The sequence below is a fragment of the Hipposideros armiger genome, unplaced genomic scaffold (genome assembly GCF_001890085.2).
Source record: "Hipposideros armiger isolate ML-2016 unplaced genomic scaffold, ASM189008v1 scaffold_25, whole genome shotgun sequence".
NCBI lineage: Eukaryota > Metazoa > Chordata > Mammalia > Chiroptera > Hipposideridae > Hipposideros > Hipposideros armiger.
The window spans coordinates 3,050,392-3,076,076 of NW_017731375.1; the positions used below are offsets into that span (position 1 = coordinate 3,050,392).

Below are 25,685 nucleotides of genomic sequence, written 5' to 3' on the forward strand. Positions count from 1 at the left end.
AAAACAATCTATACTGGTTTTTGTCTTTTTCTTTTTATGCTTTGTTGGATTGTGACTTGTCATCTCTCTTTTTTCTTATCTCTATGTCTTTTTTCTCTCTCTCTCTCTCTCTCTCTCTCTCTCTCTCTCTCTCTCTGTCTAGCATCCACACAGAATTTACATACAGTGGGCATGGAATGCTGGTGCATCAAACGTTGGTCTATCCACAGGTCAGTCTCTCCGAGTGAGTGCCGGTTCCTGCAGACCAATTTGCCCATGCATTGCCTGTCTCTGTTTAAATATAGCACCACTCTCTCCCCGTTCCAGACAGGCAGCAGAGTGGGACCAGCCCATAAAACTGGCTTTTAGTAATTGCACAGAGCGGGATCCCCAGCTAATTACTTTCTTTCTTCTCTGGAGAAGCAGGAGCAATTAGGGGCTTCCTTCCACAGCCTGGGGGGCTGGGCACCACGTCCCTTCTGTTACACCGGGGCTCCCCACTCCCACGCGGTTCCAGCAGCGCAGGCCTGCCTCCTTTCTCTCGGCTCTGAGAAAAGCCGCACGCTTGCCTGCTTGCCTCCGCGAATCAGGCCTCCGGCCGCTAGCAGCCCCCTTGGTTCCTTTGCCTTCTTCCTGCTGCTTCATGGCTGAGTGGGGAGGAATCTGTGTAGACACACGTGTCTATGAATAGAGTCCCAAAGATGGCTGGGTGTGTTACCAAGGGCAGGCTAGGTGGGGAGGCCTAGGCCTAACTGTGTCCGCTGACTTTTACCAAACTACACACGCTGAACAAAACTCAGTTTCATCATGTGGAAAGTGGGGATAACACACTCTTCCTTCTTGAACGGGAATGTCAGGAGAAGCAAAGAAAAATCCATGTCAAAACTACAAAATTATTTTAAAAAATAGACAATCCTTGATTTTCTCCTCTTACTGAAGCATATGGTACCACGGACAGGCCCAACCACAGCCATTTCACAGCCTGATAGTCCAACAATTCATCTTCTACTCCTATTTTGCTTAAGTAATGGTAGGATAATGTTACACTCCCAGGCTCACGCAAGGTGATGGTCGGGGCTCGGGGCCTGGGAGGGGGTTTCCAGACGGATGACAGGGACACACATTCCTGAGATTGAAAATGTGCTACTCGTCACTCATAAGAGAGACAATCTACATGCGGGTAATTGAGGTTTGGGAGGAGGAGTGTTTCCTTAACGGGCTTTACACAAACTTAATTTCTGCAAAGTGTCTCCTATTTTATATGCACTGACACATATTTAAATGTACAACTTCAATTACTGCCTCTGCCCAGATGCTTCGCTTCCCCTCCTTGAACTCGCTCCTCAGCTCTGGGCCTGTATCTGCAATCGCTCGCACCACCTTTTCCCTTAAGGCTATAAGGTTATTTAGTGGAACCCCCTCTTAGTAAAAACATGGAAGCTGAGGCCCACAGACCAAAGTCATTTCACAAGCAGCGACAGGGTGGCATGTCAGTCACCAGTTTCCGAACACAAAGAGGAAGCTCCACCCTCAGTGTCCGTGAAAGACTTGACATCGCTTCACACCCAACTCATGTTCAGGCCCGTTCCTCCTCTTGACCTTTGAGTCTCCGTGGAGTGGAAGCTGCAAGAAGGCAGAGCTCACAGATCTACGTATCTTATTTCCTGTGCTTTCCCCCCAAACTGGCATTTACTGGGCTCAGAAAATATTTTGATGGCTGCATGCATGGATGACTACGAGAATTTGCCATCATCATTCTCTGTACCGTCGGAGCTCGGAAGCCACCATTTTCTGCCTCTTTTTCCCTGGCTTCCGAAACCTCATCGTTTCATGGGTTCTGGGGACTCGGTCCCCACACACGCCTCCCCTCACTTCCCAGGCTGCCCCCCAAGCCCAGGCCCTGATCCCGCACATTGGACCACACCCCGTGGCCCACCACAGCCTCTCCTTTCGCCCCCTCCTCCGGCCCTAGTCCTGCTTCCAGAATGGACGCTTTCATCACGATCTTCCCCAGGTCAGAAGCCATCCGCATTCTTCGAGTCTATCTAAAGTCCATACTCCTTGCAGGCAAGGCTCGCCGCCACCTAGCCTCCACCTGTCCTTCGAACCTCATCACCTACCATTCTGCCTCCTACAGCCCCCACTTCCACGAGGTGCCTGTGTGTCCCTTGAAACACATCTCACACAGGTTTGCCAACTTCGCACACAGGTTTGCCTTGTTTACTCTCTGAATGCCAATGATCACCCAGGACCAGCTCCAGTCTTCACGATTATAACAACAACAAAGGAATACAGCACAGCAGTAACAGTAGCTAGAATTTTCTAAATACCTCCTATGTGCCAAGCATAGTACTGGTGTTCATCCGTGTTATTCTACTAACTTTCACAAAACCCCCAGGCGGTCAAGGCCAGTGCCTAGCCTCATCTGATAGTGAAGGGAATCTAGGCTCAGAAGTGTCAAGTGATGATCTTACGGCCCCGGAGTCGGTACACAGGACAGCTGGAACTCAGGCATACACCTATCCGGCGCCACAGCCAGGACGCTAACCTTTAGGCAACACTGCCTAAAGCTACGCTACTTCCCTCAGTTCTGGCAGCCCTTCACCATGCATAGCGGACTGTTAAATCTCAAAACACTCTCTTGTACGCACATGGGTTTTTTTGTCCCCAGTTTTACTGTAAGGTACCTGAGAACAGGAATTATACTCCTGGGCCTTATAGGTTCTGGCTAACAACCAATGTGTGCGGGCTGAACTGATTGGAAGTGTAAAGTAATCAACCTGTCTTTAGTTTTGTTGGCTAATTCGCCCTTTAAGCAGTGAGTTTACTCCCATCTCCTCTCCCCCCAGGATCGTATGCTGACACTGGGTATAAACCAAAGAGAAAACCCTTACTGTTCAGGCCCTTGAGTGATACACAGTGGCGTGGCCTGGACAAGGAGAGCCGGGCAGGAGTTTCTGAGTGACTCAGGCGCTTGTGTTTGCAGAATCTTGAATGTTTTAGCTCCTGAGGCCTTTGTGAGGTTAAAGGAAAACAACAACAATAAACTCCAAACTCTCCCGCAACTACTGAGGACACTGTAAGATTTAATCACTTTCTTCAGAATAAAAAATGTAGTTGGTAATTACAGTTCTACTTACACATCATCACTATATACATAGATATACATATGTATGTGTGTGTGTGTGTGTGTGTGTGTGTGTAATTTGTTGTTAACCGGCCCATGGAAAATGAAAGCCATGAGATCTGACACATACACCATCTTACACATGTAAAATGCTCATTTGGGGCTCAATCATCAAGAAGCTGGTTGCCCTTGAGTTCACCACTGCCCTTCTCTGGGCCTTAGTTTTCTCACGGTGGACTGTGAGGTTTTACAGACTCTTAGGTCCCCCTCTTGCCTTGCCTTCCTTCCCAGGGTGCTGCTGAACACAGCCTCTTAGTTTTGGTTTATGTGCACAATCTTGAGTCACTTTCTCTGAGGCTTTGTCTGCTCCAGCCGCCCTCTCCTCTCCTGGGCAAACACTTCCAGATGAAGCGGTGGGCAGCCTCCCGTCTGGGAGCCCCTCACAAAGCCCTCCCTGCCCCCTTCACCCGAGGTGCCTCTGCCCTCTTGTGTGCTTTGCATGTTTAACACTGAAAGCTTTCCGCCAAGTTTTCAGCAGCAGGAGAGGCAGATAGCTTCTATCTGGAAGCCATCATCAGCTCCCCAGTACACTCCAAGAAGTGACAGCTAAAGTAGCTTTAAAAAGCCTCCTTCAAGGCTTCTCACGTTGAGTGTGCGCCTGTGGAGGAGGCCAGTGGGCAGAAATGCCTGTTCACACCAGCCGGACCTTCTGTGCCCATCTCTCAACACATGTTCTGGACACATGGACACAGCGGTGTGTGTAGAAGTTTCCGAAGGCACGCTGCCTGTGAAGTCCAGGGCCTAGGGGTCACTAACAAGCAGCAAACAGTAGAGGCCAGGTAGGACGCAACACAGGTTATCTGACAAGTTAAAAAACGCAGGGACAGAACAGTCCTGCTTTGATGGCAGCAACGGGCACAGGGATCTGCACGTGACAAAGTTACACAGAACTGCGTGTGCGCACATACACATGCATGCACACACACATGCACACGCACACACACACACCTACATACACACACACACAAGTGCACACGCGCACATGCACGTGCACATATGTGCATACACACACACACACACGAGTGTGTGTAAAGCTGTGAAATCTGAAGAATAAGGTCAGTAAATTACACCAACATCAGTTTCCTTGTTTTGATATTATAATATAGTTTATAAGATGTTACCATTGGGAAAAAAACTGAGTGAAAGAGTGTATGGACCTGTCTACCATTTTTGAAGCTTCCTGTGACTCAATAGTTATTTCGAAAACAAAGACAAAAAACGTGAGCCCCTCGTGCAGTGGCTCTGGCTAAGGCCCCCATGGTCCTGTGACACAAGCCCCAGTGCTCTCTCACAAGATTCTAATAACAAGTGACATCTTCACCATCATAATCTTCATCATCTTCTTCATCACCACCAAGTCTCCCACTTACTGAACATTTACTATGTCCGAGGCAGTGAGGATTTAAACTAGTTTCTCATTTGCATCAACATCCCCACCAGGCTACCATGCCAGTTTTAGGGACGATAATGACATTGGGAGAAGGAGAGCGGAGCCGCAGGCCACAGGCCTGCTGCTGGCCCAGGCTCTGCCCCAGGTCTGAGACCTAAGGCGTCTACTTGGGGACGAATAAACGGAGAACAGGACTGTGTGGAGCTGCCGGTTATTCGACGTGTGTTCCCTGGAAACCACTTAAACACATGCCTCAGTCTGTCTCAAAGGCGCCTGGCTGAGGCAGTGCATGACGGTGACACTGCCTTCCTGTCCGTCCCTCGCCCCTCGCCCCTGCTCTGGCCAGAGAGCCACATCTGCAGCGAAGCCACAGAAACGTTACTCACAGGTTCTTCACGTCGGCGATGCCGCGGAAAGCCTTCCTTGGGATGCCCAGGATCTGGTTTTCGCTCAGGTCTCTAAACAAGGAGAGAAGAAGCACACCGCCGTTAGCCGCTGGCCGGCTTTATCTGCATCTCATTATGATAACAAAACCCCTTGGAGGCTGTTTGGGGGACTGTTTAGTCTCAGGCCCCAGGCTGCTCCAGCCTCCACATTGTTCCTCTAGGGATGGCCTTTGCTGAAATGGTTCCAGGCGCGAGCAGCTCGCCTCCAGGGCGGGCTCTGTGGGTGGTCTCACACCTCCAGGCCACGAGCCAGGACTGGGCTCTTTGTTGCGCACACTGTACCCAAGTCTCTGTTTTGCCACCTCCCAGAGGCGACCCCCTGCCCCTCCTCCCCCACGGGGTCCCTCCCCCACTGCAGGGGCAACACCACTCCAACTCCCCTGTCTCAGGGACTCTCTGCCTTTGTCCTCTGGGATTGGAACGGAGCCGGCCATCCTGGTTTTCTGATAGGGAATGGCCGTCTCCACTTCTTCAGAGCTCCCAGAGATCCCCGGGGGTTTCCTGGGTCATCTTAGTGACAGTCATGATGGATTCAAATGGCATTGCCACAAAACCATCCAAAACGGGGGTCCCGCTGGCAGTGCTAAGTGTTGCTGAGGACGGAGGGCCAGGGACAAAGCGTGAGGTCTCAAAGCTGGTTCACACCCACGCCTCGTGCCAGGGCTTCCTTAAGAACCAAAGCCTCGGCCTCCTTTCCTAAGGCCCACGCAGCCTTTTTTATTTTGTTTTCCACTTTTGTTTATTTATTTTTGTTAGACCAAACACATGCACTTGTTTTCATTCCTATACAGCTGTTGGGGATCTCAGAGAGCAATCAATCATATATATCAATCACATACATATATATATATACACACACACATATGTGTATATTTTTAGTTACATGTATGTATGTATATATATGTGTGTGTGTGTGTATGTATCTCCATTATTTTGAAAACAACACAAAAACCTTCAGATATTATGATAAAAATATTACGCACCCAGACATAACCACTGTTACCAATTAGGAGTGATTTACATAAATTGCGCCAATAGGCTCTCATAGCATATAGTCTGCTACAACCTCGTTTTTTCACTTATTATACTGAGAACATATGCTCATGTCATTAACAGTACATCTATGCCAACATTTTTAATGTGTGCATATCATCCAATTCTATGGATGGCTAAATGATCCCACAACATTGGGTATTAATTAGTTAATTAATTTGCTACTTAAGGAAACACTAGGATGGATTTTCCTGCCCATGCAATTTGGGGACACCTGTTCAGCTACTCCTATGGTACAGAGTTCTGCCAGGGGAACGTGCTGGGTCACAGGGTAAACACATCTTGAATCGCTGAGTTTTCCTGGAGTCCGAGTGTACCAATGGACACTCCCACACTGATTTCCACGGACACTTAACCAAACACTATGGATTACTCCAAATATATTTGGAAAAAGAGATCAGACCACCATCCTCCACCAAAACCAGGGCCGTCTAAATTATCATTTTGCAAGGGGGCAGGAGGAAAAGCAGAAAGCAGCAGAGAGGCGCCCATTTTTCTGCTCTCACCTGAGAAGCCGAGCCGCCACAGTTAGAGCGGCTGGCTGAAACTCAGGACATTTGGGGAATTGCCTGGGGACACTGTCAGGCCAGGCTTAGAGTTGGGGTAGGGTGCAGAACGAATACTAGTGGCTTCTGGGGCTGAATAACAGGGTGCTCCCCATTTGAAATCCAGTTTCCTCTGTCTGCAACGGATGTAAGCACATTTAGATGCACGGTGAGCCCCGCTGCAGGCTCCCCCGGCTGGACCTGATTCAATGAGCAGGGCTCCAGCCTGGAGTCCGGCGCTGCACAAAGCCCACGACGACAGCAGAGGTCAGGCAGTGTCACCAAGGCCACTCTGCTGCTCTCCATCAGCCTCCAGGAGAAGGGGGCCCACGTCCTGTCATCAGACTAATGCAATTTCCACCTGGCATTTGGGCCGCACCCAAGGCTCTGGTAGCCACACTGGGCCCAGGCTTTTCTGCCAAGCGAGGGCTGGTCTCCAGCCCAGCAAGCCTCTGCCCACTACCCTCCCAGGCTTGGCTGCTAAATTTGGCCGCCCTGGCAAGCAGCTCAGACCACACTTCTTGGCAAATGGCTGAAGATGAAAATCAGGGAGAAACAGGAGAGAGGTTTAGAGCGGTCAGCTCTAACGATGCCCGGGAGCCAGAAGGGGCACATACCCAATAATGCATTAACCCTTTGAGTTTAAGGTGCCCCAACCAGACTGAGGGAACAGTGGCTGCACAAAGGTCCTAGTTTGCAATATGGTGGGATGGAGAGAGGAGAGCAATATTTAAGCAGAAAAAACCGGGGAGGGTTGCTGGGGCTCACGCAGGCAACATTCTGCACTTGGGTGGGGCAGCCCCTTGGGCTTCTGGTCACTGTTTTCTTGCTGTAAATAGCCCCAGTCCTGCTTCAAGTTTAGGGATCGCCGTTTAAAGCACAGCTTTCTTTCCACCTCCCCGCCGTGACTTCCCTCCGGCCGCAACTGAGCAAACCAGTAGATTTGTAGGGAATTTATCTGTTCTCCATGACAATCCGCTTATAAATTTTATTAATTTTATTTTCCATTGAGTGTCCTTTCTCTGGTTAACAATACCGCTGCCATCCATCTGCGGGGCTGTGTATTGATTTCATAAATACCTCCAGTGGGCTGACAGACTGACAGCTTTAATGGTGTTACTGATGGGGCGTGGAGGAGGGTTCGGGGCTGGTGCTTCATTTTCGGTAACTGTCCCTTCGCAATTAACTCGAGGGCCTTTGTGAGGGCTCCTAGCAGTGAGTTTATCTCAGCGTGATGCCGGATCATGGAGCTATTGTTAAGGACCATCCTTGAGAGAGACGACAGCCACCATTTTCAGCTGACACTTAACATAAAAATCACAAAATCTATCTGTAGTACCCTGCAGCCTGGTTCCAGCCAATTGCTTGTTGAGGCTTGAGCGCCTTACCCTTCCTGAAGGAAAATGCTGGGAAGTGGCCAGGAAAAGGGGACTTGCTGTTTTTATTTTATTTTTTTTAAACATTAGATGAAAGGTATGAGGTTGCAGTAGGGTGGGAGGTATGCTGGGGTTTTCTGGGGGAAATAAAGGATGGCTAGTGGGAAAGGCTTTCTTGTTTGGGAAGGAGGGTGACGAACTTGGGCACCTTTTTAAATAATTAGGGCTCCCAAAGAAAGGGGAACTGCATTAGCTAAAGTGCATTTTCTTGCTTCCGGAAAATGATTAATTGACTGATTATTCCATCCAAAAACACAAGACCAAAAAGGACTTATTAAGGAGACAGTAAGTCAAATAGGAGTTGGCAAGAAGCAATATATCTCCCTTCCAGCCACACCCCCCTTTTTAATTTACTAAAATGCTTTGGACACAGATTAACTTTCTTCGCAAATTTATTATTGCTTCATCTACCTTGAAATGGGAACTGCAGACACTTTGATAAATGGATTGAAAGGTTGTCTAGTTGCAGCGGAGCTTTTGAAATGCTTCCCGGGCTCTCCCTGCAATGTCAGGCATGCTTTGTTCTCAGAGCAACAGTGAGTGACAGTCTCCACCTTCACCCCCATGCCGACCCGCCCCATGTGTACCAGGCAATATGGCCAGGCGAGGAGGAGCAGGACAAGAGTTTCCTCTTTGCTCCACTGGGGACACTGAGCTCATCCTCCTCACATTCACACTACCAGGAAGTCCTGTCTGTGTTAAGTGAGAGTTTGGGGACAAAGAAGGGATTTGCTCCTAGAAATCCATCTTGAATTATTCTGAAGGTACAAAACGGGTCTTGGAAGCTCCTGATTGGTCATGCAAACTACTGGAGTGCTCTGTGCCTCAGTTTCCCCACCTCTGCAGTAGGACCTTTAATTTTACTGACCTCAGAGGTTAATTGTGAGGGTGAAACGAGGTGATATATGTGTGTACTTTGCAGCACCTGGAACCCTGTAGACACTCCATGAATGGCTGCATTTATTTTTTGGACTTTTCTCCCCATTTAGCCCTGGATTTACATCGCTGAAAACGTCCTTTATCATTATCCTCGGGACATATGCCTACAAGTTTGCAAAGAATAAAATGCATAAATGTTGCTAATATTCTTTTGATAAAATCTGAGGGAGGGATTCAAGAGTCCCTCATCTACCATCTAGAGAGGAATATCCATATTTGATTCTAGATCCTGTGGATGAAACGGGAGAGGTCATTCAGGGTCTGTCTTAGGTTGGGCTCTCTCAGAAGTAGACACTTAGTCAAGTGATGGGTTTGCAAAGTGTTCTTGGGAGAGGCTACAAAGGGATGGAGGAAGCAGGATGGAGAAGAGGAATAAGAAACAATTAGGTCAAGCCCGGGCATTTGTTCAGCACCCTGGGAACCCCTGTCTCTAACCAATGGGTCTGGGCATCTGCAGCCCTGCATCCAACAGTCCTTGGCTAGAGACCACCTAACAGGAATGCAAACTCCCTGGCTCTACCCACTCCCCATAAGGCTGGACGAGGTGAGTCCAGGAACCCAAGGGCAGATTGCTGAGGAGGTTCCCAGCAAAATTCAAAGAAGCAGGACATGGGAGCCAGTGTCAGTAAAGGGGACCCACAGGATTCAACCCCAAGTATTCATAAGAAGGCTTCAAGGACAGTTCTGAATCAAGAAGTTCTAAGAGTTAAAAAAAAAATCACTCATAAAAGATGACATATCCAAGACCAAAGGTCAAGAGGCCACAGGGGGAAGCTAACTGACCAAAGAAAACTGAACAACCCGGTCTGGAACCTTCTTTCTCTACGTCCCCAAAGCCCCTCACTGAGACCAACCAGGTGCCTTTTCAGCAACATTAAAAACAAAAAAATCCATCAACCCTTAATTAGCCAACTAAAGGAGGGGCTGATCTAAAGGCATTTATATTTGGCACCGTGATTGGATCTGGGATTAGGGCAGTGGGTTACCATTCTGATTCTCTGTGGCCTGAATAGATATTAAGATTACTTTCTCAGTCATTGCCTAGTAGGAGGAAACCAGCCCATTGGAGCGATAGGTATCAATAAAACTCACTTAGAGATTTCTGAATTTCTGATGGACAATCTATAAACCTACAACGTCCTGTCCTCTCAACACCATCATCCTAAACAAAAGGTGAACCCTGCCCACCGCTCCTCAACTCCTACTGTATGGTAACTATGACGTATCAGTCTGCTCTAGAAGACAAGGAGAAAGACATTGTTTTGCTTATTTTATGCAACAAGGAGGGGACGGACATGCAGGAAAAATTGTTCCCTGGGGGTTTTACAACGTGGACTTCAGGGAGGATTTATCTTAAAAGGTAAATCTCTTTTGCTGGCAATTTATCTTAATAAGCAAGATTATATGTTTGCAGTTGGGTCACTGTCTAAACCAAATAAGCCCCAAGCATATGTCCCAGCTAAGAAGCCCCAGTGCCTGCAGCTGGGTGTCTGGTCAGTGGCATCCTTTGTCCAGGGAGAGTATGTGGAGTAGCTGAATCATTTCCTGAAAGAATCGCCACCTATCTTGGGGATCCAAAGAGTCAAAGTGTCAATGGGGGTAAAAAAAAAAAACACCAATTATCCCCACTGCTCTAGTTGGGCTTCTAAATATTTCACGGCAGCAGGAGTTTACATTGCTTGTTCCCTTGATGTTCAAAGTTCCTGAATGGAAGATGTCAATAAGAGCCCTTTCTGTTCTGCCTTCTCTAACAAGCTCATTTAAAAAGTCTTAGTCATACCATTCAGACATGTAATATGGGCGGATTACACGTCACCTCAGAGTTTTATTTCACCCACATAGTAGGTGCTCAATTCGAAAAATGAATTCATTTTTCGAATTGAGCACCTACTATGTGCAACACCATGTTACATGTCGAAATACACAAGTGAACAGAACTACGCTTCTATCCTCCTGGGGCTTGTATTCTCATGGACCCCAGATACAAAGGAACAGACACCTAGACATACAGGAAGGTAAAATAAACCCCAAGACACCTCAAAAGTCAGAGCTGCAGTTCCCTGGTTTTTTTCTTTCCTTTCATCAGGAAGAAAGCCTGCATCTTGACTCACACCTCAGGTTGTGCCTAGCCACCAAGGAACATTGTTCCATCAGGTACTTTGGCTTTGTCTTTCATAGTGGGCAGGTTGGTAAAAATCTGTATAAAGAGCTGGCATGGCACAGGGTAGCTCTCACAGTGGGACTTGGGGACTACCTGGCCAGAACCTATTGATAGGGCTCTGAAACAATATAGGTCCCTGGTTTTGTTTTAATTTAGATGTGAATATGGTATTGTGGGTTATGGTTTCTTTCATGTATGTCTCTATCTTTGAGAGATACATACTGAAATAATTAGGGATGTAACGATGACTAATATAGAAGAAGGGGAAGTAGGTAGACGTATAGATGAAACAAGATTGGCCATGAGTTGATACTTACTGGAGCTGACGGATGGGTGCCAAGGGGGCTCATGGATAATCTGCTCTTGACTTATATATGTGTGAAACTTTCCACAGTAAAACATCTAGATGTGGATTCCTGGGACCCAGCTCAGACCTAGTGAATCAGAAACCCTGGAGATGGTCTCTGGAGTCTAAATTTTGAACAAGTTTGAGAACATGAGTAGAATGATTAGTACATGGGGTTAGGTACCAAGTTCATGTCCCAGCTGTGCTTCATAACAGGCCATGTGTCTTTAAGAGCATCAATTCACTTCTCTTAGCCTCCAACTTGAACTTCCGTGAAACTGGGATAAGTAGATAATGGGCAAGCAAGTGCTTTCTATACTCTAATGTAGTGTGTCAGTGCAAATCACTCACTTCACTTTATTAGCAGGAAGTTAACAAACATAGCATCCTATTACCTTGGGTGTCTAGTCTGATTTTAGGAGAAATCTCGGGCCCAAGATGCAGAGGCCTCCTGTGTTTCAGTGTGAGCTTGCTGGTGTTGGGCAAATGCCTAAGGGATAGAGAGATTGGCAGGAGGTGGCTGAAGGGGTGGGGAATGACAACGTCTAATCCATATGTTAGGAAGCCACTCAGGTGCTCAGTTTGGAGGCTCACCTAGAAGGGTAAGAGCCCACAGGTGATTACATGCTTCCTTGGAATCCGAGAGCTATGGCAGGAGACAAGCAAGCACTTGACCCCTGGACTCTCCCAAATGCATAGGGCAGACTCCGGTTGACTGGGATTAGGACGTTCCTAGTGGCGCCTCACAGATGGGTGACTTCCTACAGGTTCCCAGAAGGGGTCCAACCGAGGGGGGACGTCCCTGGGAGGCAGGGAGTGGGCAGGACTGAGAGCCAGGTTAGCAGCAGACCTAGAGCTGTGAGTACACGTGGAGGCCTGGTGTTTAAGCACAGAGCGCTGAGGACGCCTTCGAGGGACTGAAGGCTGCGAGCTGCTACAAAGGGCTGCGGATGGAGTGAGGGTTCTCAGTTTGCTCTGTGACTAGTTGCCAATGTGGGATCCCGTTTTGTCTCTTTATGGGCAGGTGTTCTAGAGATCACCAACTCAAATGTATTAGTACTACCCTGGTTACAGTAAAGGAGTAGAGCAGGCTGATGTCGACACTAAAAGTACTGAGGGGGTAGCTGGGCGAATGCAGGGCCCCTCTAAATGAATTTCCCCCAAATTATCAACAAATAACCCTTTGTGCTAGTCAACAGAATGGTGTGACCCAGGGCTGAAGGTGCAGAGGACAACACCCCTCCAGGGGAGGTCTGCTAATTCTAGGACAGCCCTGTCCCATGGAACATGAGACACCCATACGATTAACACGTTTTCATTAGCTGCATTAGCAACAGTAAAAAGAAACAGTTAAAATGAATTTCAATAAAGTATTTAACTTAACCCACAGATCCAAAATATTATCATTTCAACATGTAATCAATACAAAACAATTATGACTGAGATCTGTTACCTCGTTTTTTCTACCACGTATTTGGGTTCCACTGTGGATTTTACATGCATCTCAGTTCAGATCAGCCATGTTTCAAGTGCTCAGTAACCACATACGGCTGGTGCCTAGTATACTGGACAGTGCAGTTCTAGGATAAGCTAGAAGCTGGATGTTACAGCTATGTGCCCACTTATAGACGAGAGAGAGAGAGAAAGAGAGAGAGAGAGAGAGAGAGAGAGAGAGAGAGAGAGAGNGAGAGAGAGAGAGAGAGAGAGAGAGAGAGAGAGAGAGAGAGAGAGGGGGAGAGAGAGAGAGAGAGAGGGAGATTGATTTAGATGTTGGAACCAATCTAAAAGAGCCCAATGTGGGACTCCATGGGGCTTTAGGTTTGTAATAGGGAATATGAAGGTGAGCCTGTCAAAATAGAAACCTCTGGATTGAGGGAAGCAAACCATGGTTTGAACTACTCTAGTCACTCAGCCGTCCTTCCTATCAGCAGAGAATCTCGTTCGAGCCATAGGATTTAATTTGACTCTTTCCGAACCAACATCCTTCCAGGGCTGGCAGGGTTAACCACGGCTTCCAGTCTAAACAGAAGCTTTCTTTATTTAATTATCATACGCAACTCTAGCTAAGGCTCTTTGTGTTCATGAAACAGCATTATAATTGACGGATCATCCCCAGCACATGGTAGCCAGGCTGAGCTTCTCAACAGCTCACTGATCTCTGGGGTTATCACAATTTAGCAACAAGGCGGTTCTGTTAGGCTGGACTGGGGAGCTCTCACTATCAGCCCAATGGTGCCTCCTGTTCTGGTCCAGACTTCCCTGCGTAACTAAGTGGTCCAGGAAGCAACCCCAGAATTCCAGCTACAGGCCTCTGACTCCAGTCCATGCATCTGTCACCACATACCCTTTGGGGGTACAACTGAGACTTTGGCGTCCTTGTATCACATGCAGAAATCTGATTCTGGGAATCATCTGATTGTAAGAATCTAATTTTGGAACTGAGATAGTCCCCTGCCAAGTTGTAGGGCCAGTGAGATGTTTTGCTGTAATGTATCAATCTTGGTTATGGTGGGGAGGTCCACCAAGTTCAAAAGGATGGAGACCAGTGTTTTCTTTGCTTTTTTTTTTTCTCTGTTAGAAGCTATGCGTCCTCCCAATGGAGTTTGGGAAAGGGAGCCTATTTCCATGCAATCCATCCTCCTCTCAGGCTGACACTCTGTTCCCAACCCCTCCCTCCCTGCCATCCCGCTCCCCTGGCAGGCCCTCTGAGGCTTTCATCCCTAATTTGATTGTCGTAGCTGACACTGTCAATCTGAAATCCAGTAGCATGTCTAATGCTGGCTGGACAAGGGGGCTGCAGGGGGAATAGGAGGAGGCAAATTCATCCTGAGAAGTGGCTTTATGTAAATCGATCCCCTGGCCGAAAGCTGGAGCCAAGCATTTGCTGATGAATTGGAGCAGCGCCCTTGTTCCCGCGACTTCTTTAGAGAGACGGCCCAAATTGAGTCCTCTGTTCTCCACAAAGACATCCCCATGCCAAAAAGCTTTTGCAATTAGGAGATGAAACCTTGTGCACCAGGGGGAGGTGGTGGGGGTGGGGGGAGACGTTTGTGGGGTTGTTCTGAAGTGCAGTGTGTGCGTTTGGCAGACTTTGTGATTAACGGCTGCCCTGGGCACCCTCAATTGCCTCCCAGATGGTGGCCTGATAGCCTAGGTTCGAAGGCATAATATCCCATAGGTGAAGACCTGCTTGTGCCATAATCAGCAAAAATTAAGGGGACGGACGGAACGTGTGCTTTCTAGCTTGCTTTTCTGGTGGACTCCAAGTTCGCATGCTCAGCTCCTGCTTGGGCGCACTTCTGCTGGCAGCGGGAAGGAGGGAGTGAGTCTGTGATTGACTCAGCCTGTCCCTCTTACCTTTTCTGAAAAAGAAAGCTCAAGCAAAAACTGATCCAGCGATGTGGTCCTTTAACTCAGTAACTGTACCAGGGCGCTGTCAAACCCAACTGTACCAAGAAGGCAAAGGCGAATCAGGGGCCTGGGCACAGGTAGAAGTGAGTTTGGATCTGGAGAGAACACTTGTTTGCTAATCTACCTGCTGACTGAAGGTCAAGCTTGTAAGGTGATGTGGCCTTTTCCACTGGTGCCCTTATTCAGTTATTAGTTGCATGTGGCCAGAGATTGTTGCTGAGCTCAAGGCCTGACACACAGCTTTAAAAATGTGTGTGTTGGATAAAAAAAAAAAAAGCAAAAATGATTTCATGCCATTACTTGGTTCATGGATGATTGAGAATAAATCTCAAGCTATGGGGATTTTTTTCCCCCAGTTTATTTTGTCCCTTAGATGAGAAAGAGGCTGTTGCCCTATTCCTCCACCCTTCTCTCTCCGTCTCCCTTGTGACCTGTCATGCTTAAAAACTTGTGTCACTAGAGTGGGCTTTCATTTGAAGGGGTCTCAGATAATGTCTCCAACTGGGAAAAGATCAGTGAGCTAAACTGAAGCGTGGGAATGAACACTTAGACTGGGAGGGTCTGCTAAGCAGAACTCAGAATAGAGTTGAAACCTGACCTCAGAGGATACAACAGATTTGGAAAAGGAATTTGATCCAGAAAAGGGCCATGTGTGCCTGACAGCGTTTCACCTCCAAGAACATCGCCTCCTCTCCCGATGTAGATCCTGAAACTGGGTGAGACTAGGATAATACAGATCATACAAGTCCAGGTATAGGAGGAGGCACTTTCAGCATTTAGCTTCAGGAGCTGTTAGCAGGGCGTGACTGGCAGTGAGGAAGTTTTGATTATCTTTCTGATAATCTGCTCTGTGATCAGCTTCCTCCCTGCCAAACTGTCTAGGAGACCTGGAAACCCTGCAGAGCCTGAGGATTAGCCGGAGTCAGAGTGGGGGCAGGAGAGGAGGAGGCCGTCCAGAGGGCTCAGGGACTGTAGTTTGGGAGTAGTTGAAGCCACTTCCTAATTCCTACCTGTCACCGTAAATAGTCAACTTGATCGTGAAGAAAGGTTTCTTGGAACACTCCTCTGGATGCCCTGTGTGTGCCTGACCCTCCCTTCTCCACTAGAGGGGTTCCTCCCCTGTTTTACTGAAGAAATGTCAGCATGCAAGGGCGGGTGGGGAGGCATTACACCTTGGGCTGCAGCTGCCCAGAGGTGGGAATTTGCAAGGCAGAGCTGCAGCTCAAGGAAACGTGGCTTGCATATGCCTGTTCCTTCCTGCAACTTTTCAGAACCCCATTGAATGAGTGAAACCTCTGTGGTGAAGGTGAGATGTTATCCTGGGGCCATCTGCCAGATAAAATCAACATGACTTCAGAAAGGCTCAACATTATCTTTTACCAAAGCAGGAAAGCAATTCAGCAAGAGCTCAGCACCCTGAGTTGCAAAGCCAGCTTCTTGAAGCGAGTGTTGCCCGCACACAGCACCTTAAGCCATTAAACTACGTTAATCCTCCGGCCGGCATTTCTCATCATGACCCCCTGCACTATTCATTGTTACATGCAAAGCAGCTGCAGTTACTGCTAACACCTCACACCTGTGGATGTCCAGGTCTTGCGCAGAGGAGGAGAGATGCTGTTCTCTTGCTTATTTATGTAAAAATGGATCCAGTTCAACAGATTTACACCGAGTTTGAAGTTAACACTAACATTTAATCCCAGACCTGCTTCTGGCTGTCCAGCCCGAAAGGCACTAGACAAGGGATCTGAGCGCCAGGAGAACCTGGTGACCTGCGAAGGTGAAGTTAATTAGTGACAACTGGGAGGCGGCTGCCACTAGTCTTACGCCAAATACAATAAGCTCCAGTTCTAGGGAAACCAGAAGGAATCCCCACGGAAGGAGGCGGCCGGCAGAGAGACGGGATAAGGGGAGCCTTCTGGGAACACCGCCCCTGCCTCTCTGAGACTGTTCCTCGGCTCCAGCCTGAGCTATACTATTCCTGGTAACTCGACTCCCTCCTTTCACACCTGACCCCAGGAGGCAGCAAGGCAAGTATTGAAAGCAGGACTCAGGAGCCTGGGAGACGTTGGTGTGAGCTCCCCCTTGAACTCTTGTTAGCTGTGGCTCTGTATAAGTAGGTACCCTGCCTATGCCTCAGTTTCCTTATCTGTAATATGGGTACAATGAAAATATTTATGTTATGGAATTACTACGAAATGGCTAATGAATTTAGAGCTCTTTGTATGTTACCTGGCTTTAGCACTTAGAAAGTACTAATTATTATGAGTGCTTGAATCTGTTTGAGTCTGCATGCAAACACTGTGAGTAGAAGACAAGAAAATCCCCATAAACTCCTTGGCCCAGAGAATAGTGCACAGAAGCTCAAACACTGTAAAGCAGCGACTCCAGGTCAAATTCATTACTGAAGAAAGCAGTAATTGGGTGCCTCAATGCTTCGCTGGGTCCTGTGGGGGTTACTCAACCTCATGGAATCTACCAGGCTCTCCCTAGGATAGAGAGGGTGTGGTGGCCAAGGTGGGGACATAGGTGGAAGCCACACGGCTCTCTGTAACCCCCTAGGAAGCTGGCTGGAAATGGAGGCCTGTGCAGCAACTGCTGAGCAGAGAAGTTGGCAGGAGACTTCTGCAAAGAGGATGGAGGAGGACAGCCTGAGGTAGCTGGTGGGACAGCTGAGAGGAGAACTCTGAGATCACAGCCCGGGCAGGGTTAGGTGAGGAGTGGTCTCAACCCAAACACAGGTTCTGGGTTGAGAGCAGAATGTGGACCCAGTCACCTCTGCACAGACTCAGGACGAATCACAGTATCCTCCACCTTCCAAAGGAAGCTGTGGGCCTGGGTGAGCTTCCAGGGGGTCCAGAGCCAGGCAGGGAACATCCCTGAGGGGAAAGGCTGAGATGAGTCAAGGTAGGAAGGCGAGCTGAATTGGCAGCTAAAGCAAATTCCCTGGCTGTCCTCACTGCGCTGCAAAGACTACCCTGGGGCTTACATTTCAGTGAAGGGCCATCATTAACAGGGTGACTACAATGTCCCCACAAAGTCAGGTGCTGTGGGTCAAAGCTAAGAAAATGAGAAGACACGGGTCCGCGGGAGAGGACACAGGGGGACAGCAAACATGACGTCACCTCTTAGGAAATGAACTTCACCTCTGCAGATGGACCCAGCTGCTCAGACAAGATGCAGGGGGTCTCTGTCCTCTTCCCTGTCCCCACACCCAGCAGAGGAGGCTGCTCCAGGGGTGCGGGGGTGCAGCAGAAAGTGCGCTGTGCAGGGGCTGAGTCTGTGTCCAAGGGATCCTCTTTAAAGTTAGCTGTTGATGAGCAGGGGAACCCAAGTGGAGAGGAATAGATAGGGATGGATAGATAGGTAGATAGATATAATAGATAGACAGATATGAATGATGACAGAGACAGGAGGACAGAGACAGAGAGGGGGCAAGGGAGAGAAAGAGTGAGAGAAGGAAAGACAAACATGCAGAGAGATAAAAAGACCAAGAGGGAGAAACAAAAAGAAACAGAAACAAACTTGGTGAGACAGAAAATTAGAGAAAGTCACAGAGAAGCCACACAGCAACACTCACTTCAAAGAAGAGGCTGTGAAAGGCAGAGATACACAGAGAAGGAGAGACGCACAGACATGAGACAAAGAGAAACAGGATGAAGATTGGTTCAGGCACACACAAAAGAAGAGATACACAGAAAGGGACTGAGAGATCGAGAGATGGGAGGAAAACAAGCAGGAAAGGATCAGATGGAAACCTGCAGAAATTTGTGAGCCTAGTAGAAGCTCCTCTCCAAAAGATCCTGGCTTTGGGCTTGGATGAGGGGACCAAGGACTGGAGTGGGGGGTGGGAAGGTGTTCCCAAGGTCTCTCTCACATCTGACTTGAAAGGCTGCTTTGGGGACAAGTAAGCATCATCCTCTGTCAGGATCTTGCACTGAGCTCATGTCTCGGACCCCCAGGCCAGCCTCGTCTGCCAAGATGAGCCCCCTGCAGGAGGGGAGCTGCCCAGACCAGGGGAGGTCAGTGGGGGGGGGCTCTAAGCCCCCATCTCTAGCAGACCCCGTACTTCCTGTCTCCCTCTGCTGCAGACGCCAGACCGGCCAGTGAGCGGTTTTGGCACAGAGAACTTGTGGCCGGTTCAAACTTTTTTACATTACAAAGCGAATTTTTAAAAGCACCATAAAATTTCAAGGCACATACTTAATGTTCAAATGGCAGAATGCATCGATCCCTGCCCATCCTCTAGTATCTTAAGTTTACCCGGAGGACCATTCTATTTAATTAACTCGGTGCTTTATTAATATAAATATTCTCCTATTGATCATAAGAGGGCCTGACAGGCACTCAAGCTGGGTATACATCACCTTCTATCCGAGCAATGCCACTTAGAGGAGTAGCTGGCTCAGAATCAAGGAAAGTGGCATGAAGTGTTCCCCTGGGATATCAGGCACAGATGAATCTAGAGCATTTTTATGGAGGGCGTCTTTTTTTTTTTTTTTTAAGATCCAGCTCCTTGCTTCTCTTAAAGCAGAAAGCATATGGAAATGAGATATGAAAATGGTCTTGGCTTACACGTATCAATTAAGCATGTCAATACCTTAATTAAATCGCTCAACGTAATGAGATTTATACCAATGAATATGTTTTATAGTTATAATAGCTTTTCTGGCCACTGTTCAAAATGTCAAATAAATTGTGAAAAGGGGATTAAAAGAAGACATAATTGACGTCCTGAACTGAAGCCAGCTTTTTTCTTCCTTCCTTTCTTTCCCCTTGATTCATGTGGTTTTGGAGAATATATATAAAGTAATGAGCCCCATAATGGATTGGCTTTTCAAGGGTCTTTTTTATCCTTCAATTCTAATCCTTCTTATCAACTTTTCTAAGCCTCACACCATGGAACCTGCAAACTCCCTGCCTTCACTTTCGTTGGGTCCTTTGGAGCTTGCTTTTTACATAATCTTCCACTGGAGCTCCTGGAGCCCCCCTAAAGAGGAAACACACACCCTCTGCCCTGACAAAACCCCAAACAAAACAGGGCAGAAGGTTAAAAGGTATTATTACTGAGAAGGCTATTATCATCACATCAAAACATCTGGGTAAAAGTATTCCTAATCTCTTATGTAAAAGCCAGGGTTAAAAGCCTGTTTTCTTTAACGGAACGCTATGGCCCAGAAGTCAAGATCTCCCTGCTTTCTTCTTACACTCTTTCTCTCTCTGAGCTTCTCTAAATCATTTCTTAATCAATTTATTTCTGTCTGTAACTCGTCTATTTCCCTAAGGATAGAATACAGAGGGAAGGATTTCTAGACATGTACAGATAAAGACAAGATGTGAGGATGGAATCGTGGAGTAAGTGATGGGGGAATTTGTACACCTGCCCTGGAAGCCGCCCAGCAGCTCAGACAGAACGAGCAGGCTGTGGGTATTGCTACGCAGGTTCAGAGTTATTATCTAAATCTGCGGTTGCAAAAAAGAAAATATAAAAAACCGGAAAGGACTTGGGGGCCCTCACCTGAGACACACAGAGTACTCTGAGTCCTGGATAAATACTCTAGTCCTGGAACCTCAGCCAGCCCGCTGGGCTGCACGTCACCCTAAAGCAGGGTGACAGGCTGCAGGAAGTGGTTGCCCCTCGGACTTCTGTATCCCTGGCTCCTCTGAGGATCTGGCGAGTGGGGGCTGTGCCTGTGGTCACTCAGCCTTTCCCGGCCACCCCCACCCAGTTCCTGGGGGAGGATGGCTCCATACAGAGGCTCTGGAGAGAAGCAGGGACCAGGTCAGCGCTCCCAGTTTGATTCCTTTGCTGATGTGCTCTAGCCCAGACTAGGAGAGAGGACCAAACACCCCGACCATCACTGGGTATCGCTCAGAATGATGCATCTTTGCTCAGAACCTAGGATTCTTAAAACATTTTAGTGCTAAAAGATCCAAGATTCTTGGATGACATTTGGCAAACCCAAAAGAGAAAGGACCTGCCCAAAGTCACATGGCCTGGGGAAAGAATGCGGAACCCTGCCCCCCACATGTGTATTGCTTCTGTTTCATATTAAGAGGGCAGATGGGAAGGAGGTCGGGGGCAGCAGGTCATTGTTCTGGTTGCCGGGGAGCACCTGGCTGACCTGGCTAACTGAGCAGGTGCCGTCCCTCCATGGCTCTCTCTTTGCAACACACCCTACAACATGTCAGCAGCCCTCTGAGTGCTCTGCCCACAGCTAAAATAGGTCTATCCAGCCGTGCATTCATCCATCCACAAACATTTACTGAGCACCTACTATATGCCAGGCACAGTGTGAGGCACAGGGATAGGTGGTGAACTAGCTCTTTGTTCATGGAGCTTATAAAATTGTTGGGAAGACAAACATAAGCAAGTCATTGTACCAATGAGTTTTTAGTCATTCAATTAGATGCTACGAAGAAGGACAAGACGCTTGTATGCTAGGAGCATGTATAATAGGAGCGCTCAACCCATGCTAGGCAGCCAGGGGAGGTGAGGCTCCAGTGGAGATGTGAAAGATGGATGAGCAGCAATCATGCAAGGGCAGGACGGTGTCAGCGGGACTGGGGCAGTGCTTCTCAAAGTGCAGTGTCTTGACCAGCAGCGTTAGTATCACCTAGGGATCTAATTTCTATTAGAAATGCAAATTATCCGATGTAATCCTAGATGTTCTAAATTAGAAACTCTGGGGGTGAGGATCAGCCATCTCTGGGTTTTTTTTTTCCCTCCAAGGAAATCATTTTTAATGTTTTAGTGGAAATTTAAAAATATACATAGAAGTAGAGAGAACAGTATAATAAACATCAGCTTCAACAATTATCAATATTTTGCTAAGTTCATTTCATCTGTCTCCACTCCCCTCCCCATATACACACTTTTTTTTTTCTTTTCTTTCTGGACTAGTGTAAAAGCAAATCTCAGACATCATGTCATTTTACCCATATATATCTATTTCAGTATTAATTCCAACCAGTAAGGACTTTTACTTTAGCCATCTAGCAGTATGACACCTAACAAATTAACAAGTCCTTAAACTTGGTTTGCAGTCAAGGTCTAAACGCGTCCAGGCATTGCATTTCACTGCATTTCAGCCACCTGCGTTTTACATAGGCCCGCTGGATGCTAATGCAGGCAGAGTTTGAGAACCACTGGTGCAGGGCATGCTGGAAGAGGGACTGGCAAGGACTCTGAGGTTCTTCAGCATGTGTTGTGCTGGGAAGCAGACGGAGGTGAGTGTGGCTAGAATGGGGTGGGGGTGAGGGAGCAGTGGCTGAGTGGAGGCTGGTTGGGAAGACGGGAGCGGATAGTAGATGGGATCAGGTTTGGACTTGATCCCAGGACAAGGAGAGCCGCTGAAGAGTTTTAATCAGGGAGGGGACAGTTCTTCATCGAATTCTGATTAGAATCTCACAAGCAAACCGGCAGACCAACAGGAATAGGGCCTTCCTTACACTGATTTGGAGAGCTAATTAGAAAAATAGCTGATATTTTTAACTAAGTCACAGTTACATGTACATTTTCATTTAAAAGGCCACAGGCTGTCCCTTTTTCATCACATGCCTCTTCCTCAGTCAGTTCGCTGCAGTGAGGAAAAAGCCCATCTAAGTCTTCACACTGGCAGGAGACGGACGGATAGAGTCAGACGCAGCTGCTCCCTGGGGGTACGAACCTGGTGCCCCTGGAAACCCGCGGTTCTGGGTCAGTATGGTTTCCCTGTCAGGGCTTTGCTTGTTTGGCATTTTCTGATGAGCTATGAACCTCTCGGCACCTCAGCATCTCATCAGAGGAGGGAGCTGGGTCCCATTTTCCAGGTCAGAGGCTTTGCCCCACGATCCTAAGGTCACAGAAAGCCAGGCCAGGACCCCGAGTCTTTGCTCTTAGTTCTAGCTGCTCACTGCTGCTCAGGTAAGAAGAGGGCGCTTGTAGGTGGATGGGACGAACGACTTGGGGTCAAAGGGCATCCGGGCCTGGCCCCACGGCCGAGCGTGCATGGCTGGAGCACGCTGCCTTCTCCGGGCCCTCCTCAAGGTCCCTGTCCCTCCATCCTCTCTGTCATTGTCCCTGATCCCACCTCTAACATCTACCCCTCCCTACGCCCTGTAAATATCAATCACAGGATTCCTTCCATCATGTTCTCATTTAGTTCCGTGGGTTTAAAACTATTATTTAAATGCAGGATTGTTTTGTCGAATGGGCATTTCCACAGTACCATGATGTACAGAATAGAGGTACAATGACAGGGGAGCCGGCTGGGTTGCACCCCCAAAGGGCGCTTGAGCACACTTTGAACATTACCAGCCACTTGCATTTACTCAGGAGGATGCTGAGGTTCAGGGTCCCTGCCTTGTCTGAGGCACTCAGCAGAGAGGCCCTGAAACCAAGGCTCTGTCTGTCCTGCCTGCTTCCAGGGCTCGGCTCCCATCCTTCCACTTCCAGAAGCTTCAGAATGTTCAGAGCCGGGGAGCTGGGGCTCAGTGCAGACTCATATTTCTTACCTCATCTGCATTTGCTTACTAGCAACCAACGTGGGGACCACGCATTCTAGATAAGAAAAACTGCATTTCATCTCCCTCATGGCCTTTCCTGCTAAGTTTGCTCAAGGTACAAGACCAGTCATTAAAAAACAACAACAACAAAAAACCCAAATAGCCTAATTCTCCATTCCTGATAATCAGTCTCTGTGTGTTCGCAGCAGTGAATCAGAGCTCCCCTCAGAGAGGAAGCTAGGAAATTTGAAATTCATAGCTCCCCTCCTCTTGGGGCTAATCCAGAAAACTTTACTTTAGAAATAATAATGACAATAATAGCAATGATTATAACACCTTGCACAGACTTAACCAGCACTTATCACGTTGCTAGTATTCTTCTACGCAGTTTGGCATAGGTTTCAATTTCTCTTTCCTATCAGGAGAATATAGGAAAAAAAAAAACACCCTCCCAGACATCACTGCAAAATGCTAATTCCAGCTTTGGGGGCAGGCATAATGGCAGGAGGGTGAATTGCCATGGAGATAATAGTTCTGATAGACACGTGTGCATAATTAGAAGAACCCATAACAAAAGGGCTCATACCACTGGTCTCTGGGGGAGGGCAGCTCTTCTGCACCATCATTTTGGCAGCCAAGGGTGCCCCGAGCTGGCACAGAAGTTCTAGATAATCCTGGGCTCCCTCAGTGTTATAGCTCACAGCCTCCTTTAAAAAGACAGAGATTTTCAAACCCCTCCAACAGGGATGCACCCATAAAGCGCCACGAAATGCTAGGAGTCCTTGCGTAAGTCTGCACTCATACTCAGAGAGATGAGTATTTGATGAGCACCTATTCTATGCTCACTTCAACTTAAAAAAACAATGATGGGGCAGGTACCAATGTTCTAGTTTTCCATATGAGGACACCACAGTTAAAATACTAGGCAGCTTGCCCAGGGGCACAGAGCAGAGAGGAGCTAAGATTGGACGTGTCTGTCTGATTCCAGAACCTTGTCCTGCCCTTGTTAACCCACAACGTCTGCTCAGAGGAGCCTGGTTCCTCACACCGTCCCGTCCTGCATCCTCACGTCTCCCCGGTATCACCCGGTTAGAAAGAAGGACAGGCTTAGGTACCCACGCACACACAGATATGTCTAGGCTTTTTGACCTTGGAAAGAAGATGGTATCTTCCTGGTTTAATATTGCCAATTATTCTGGAGTTAAATCGTATTTTATTTCAGCACATTTCATTTACTGGGGTCATGCGAAAGCTTAAGCCTTAATGAGGTGCTGGGGGCACAAAAGGTTGGAGAGCTGGTCTCTTCTGAGAAGACTTGAACTCGCGTCCCACGTCATGGAGCACGAACTCGTGCACGGAAGCTGGTTCTCAGTGAGCTCTTGGTGGAGGTATTGTTAGAAAGCGAAGCCTTAAGAGGGGGTGAGAGCTAAACAAATACTGGGGGCCTATGAGGACTCGGCTGGAATCTGAGAAACAGCAAGGCCGGAACCCTAGTATCGGCAAGTCCAAGTTTCTGCTGCACACCCCTCCAAATCTGCAGAAACGGGGTCAGCAGTATGTTTTCTCATAAGGAAGCTATCACATTCCCCTCCTTGCATTGCCCCTATATTTTAATGTTCAAGAAAGGAAAGAAGAATGAAAAAAAAAAGTAATAATAACACACCGTACCATGCTATTATACTTAAAACTACAAAAAGAATTAAAACTGCCAGACCGCATTAAAAGTAATGGCTGGCTTGGTGCGACCCTCATTGCCTTGCCGTTGCCCATTGTCTCGAGTACTAAAGAAACATCATAGGCAATTTATTGGGAGTTATTCTCAAGTGAATCGCATTTGCTGAGAAGCGCACATTTAGCATTTGGCGATTCGTACATGGGAAGCATTATTGCACTGGAAGAGAGCTTAGACTAAGTGAGATTGAGAGCCCAGGGGATAAAAATCCCAAGAGTTTAAGTTTAATTAAAAAAAAAAAAAGCAAAAAAGCAAGCAGGCACTCATCACATGTCTTTGAGTGATTATGGGTAGGAAGGCAAGTGTGCCAGGAATGTTCGGCCGGGGTCCCGTGCTGTTAACAGTGGCTATGCCTACAGCGAGGAGGGCGTTAGGGGGGAACTGTCCACATTTTTTTTCAATTAAAAAATAGAGGGGAAGAAAAATACATGACCAGAAACGTACACTTTATAACTCTTGATATTTACGTATTTTAAATCACTTTTATAATAAAGTATTTATAGGTTGTGTGCACTCGAAAGTTAAAATTAAAGGGAGTGGTTACACATTCAGAGCTCCTTTTTACTGCCCCTGGGA

At 47.7% G+C, this 25,685-nt stretch overlaps 1 protein-coding gene across 1 annotated transcript in view; it reads right to left on the reverse strand.

The window, feature by feature from the left end:
- The window catches only part of SLIT3 (slit guidance ligand 3), a 590,035-nt gene that overhangs the window by 202,240 nt on the left and 362,110 nt on the right, over positions 1-25,685 (reverse strand). Inside the window, exon 5 of the mRNA XM_019635932.1 lies at positions 4,943-5,014. Within this exon, the coding sequence (XP_019491477.1) occupies positions 4,943-5,014 (72 nt within the window). The remainder of the gene's footprint in view (positions 1-4,942; positions 5,015-25,685) is intronic.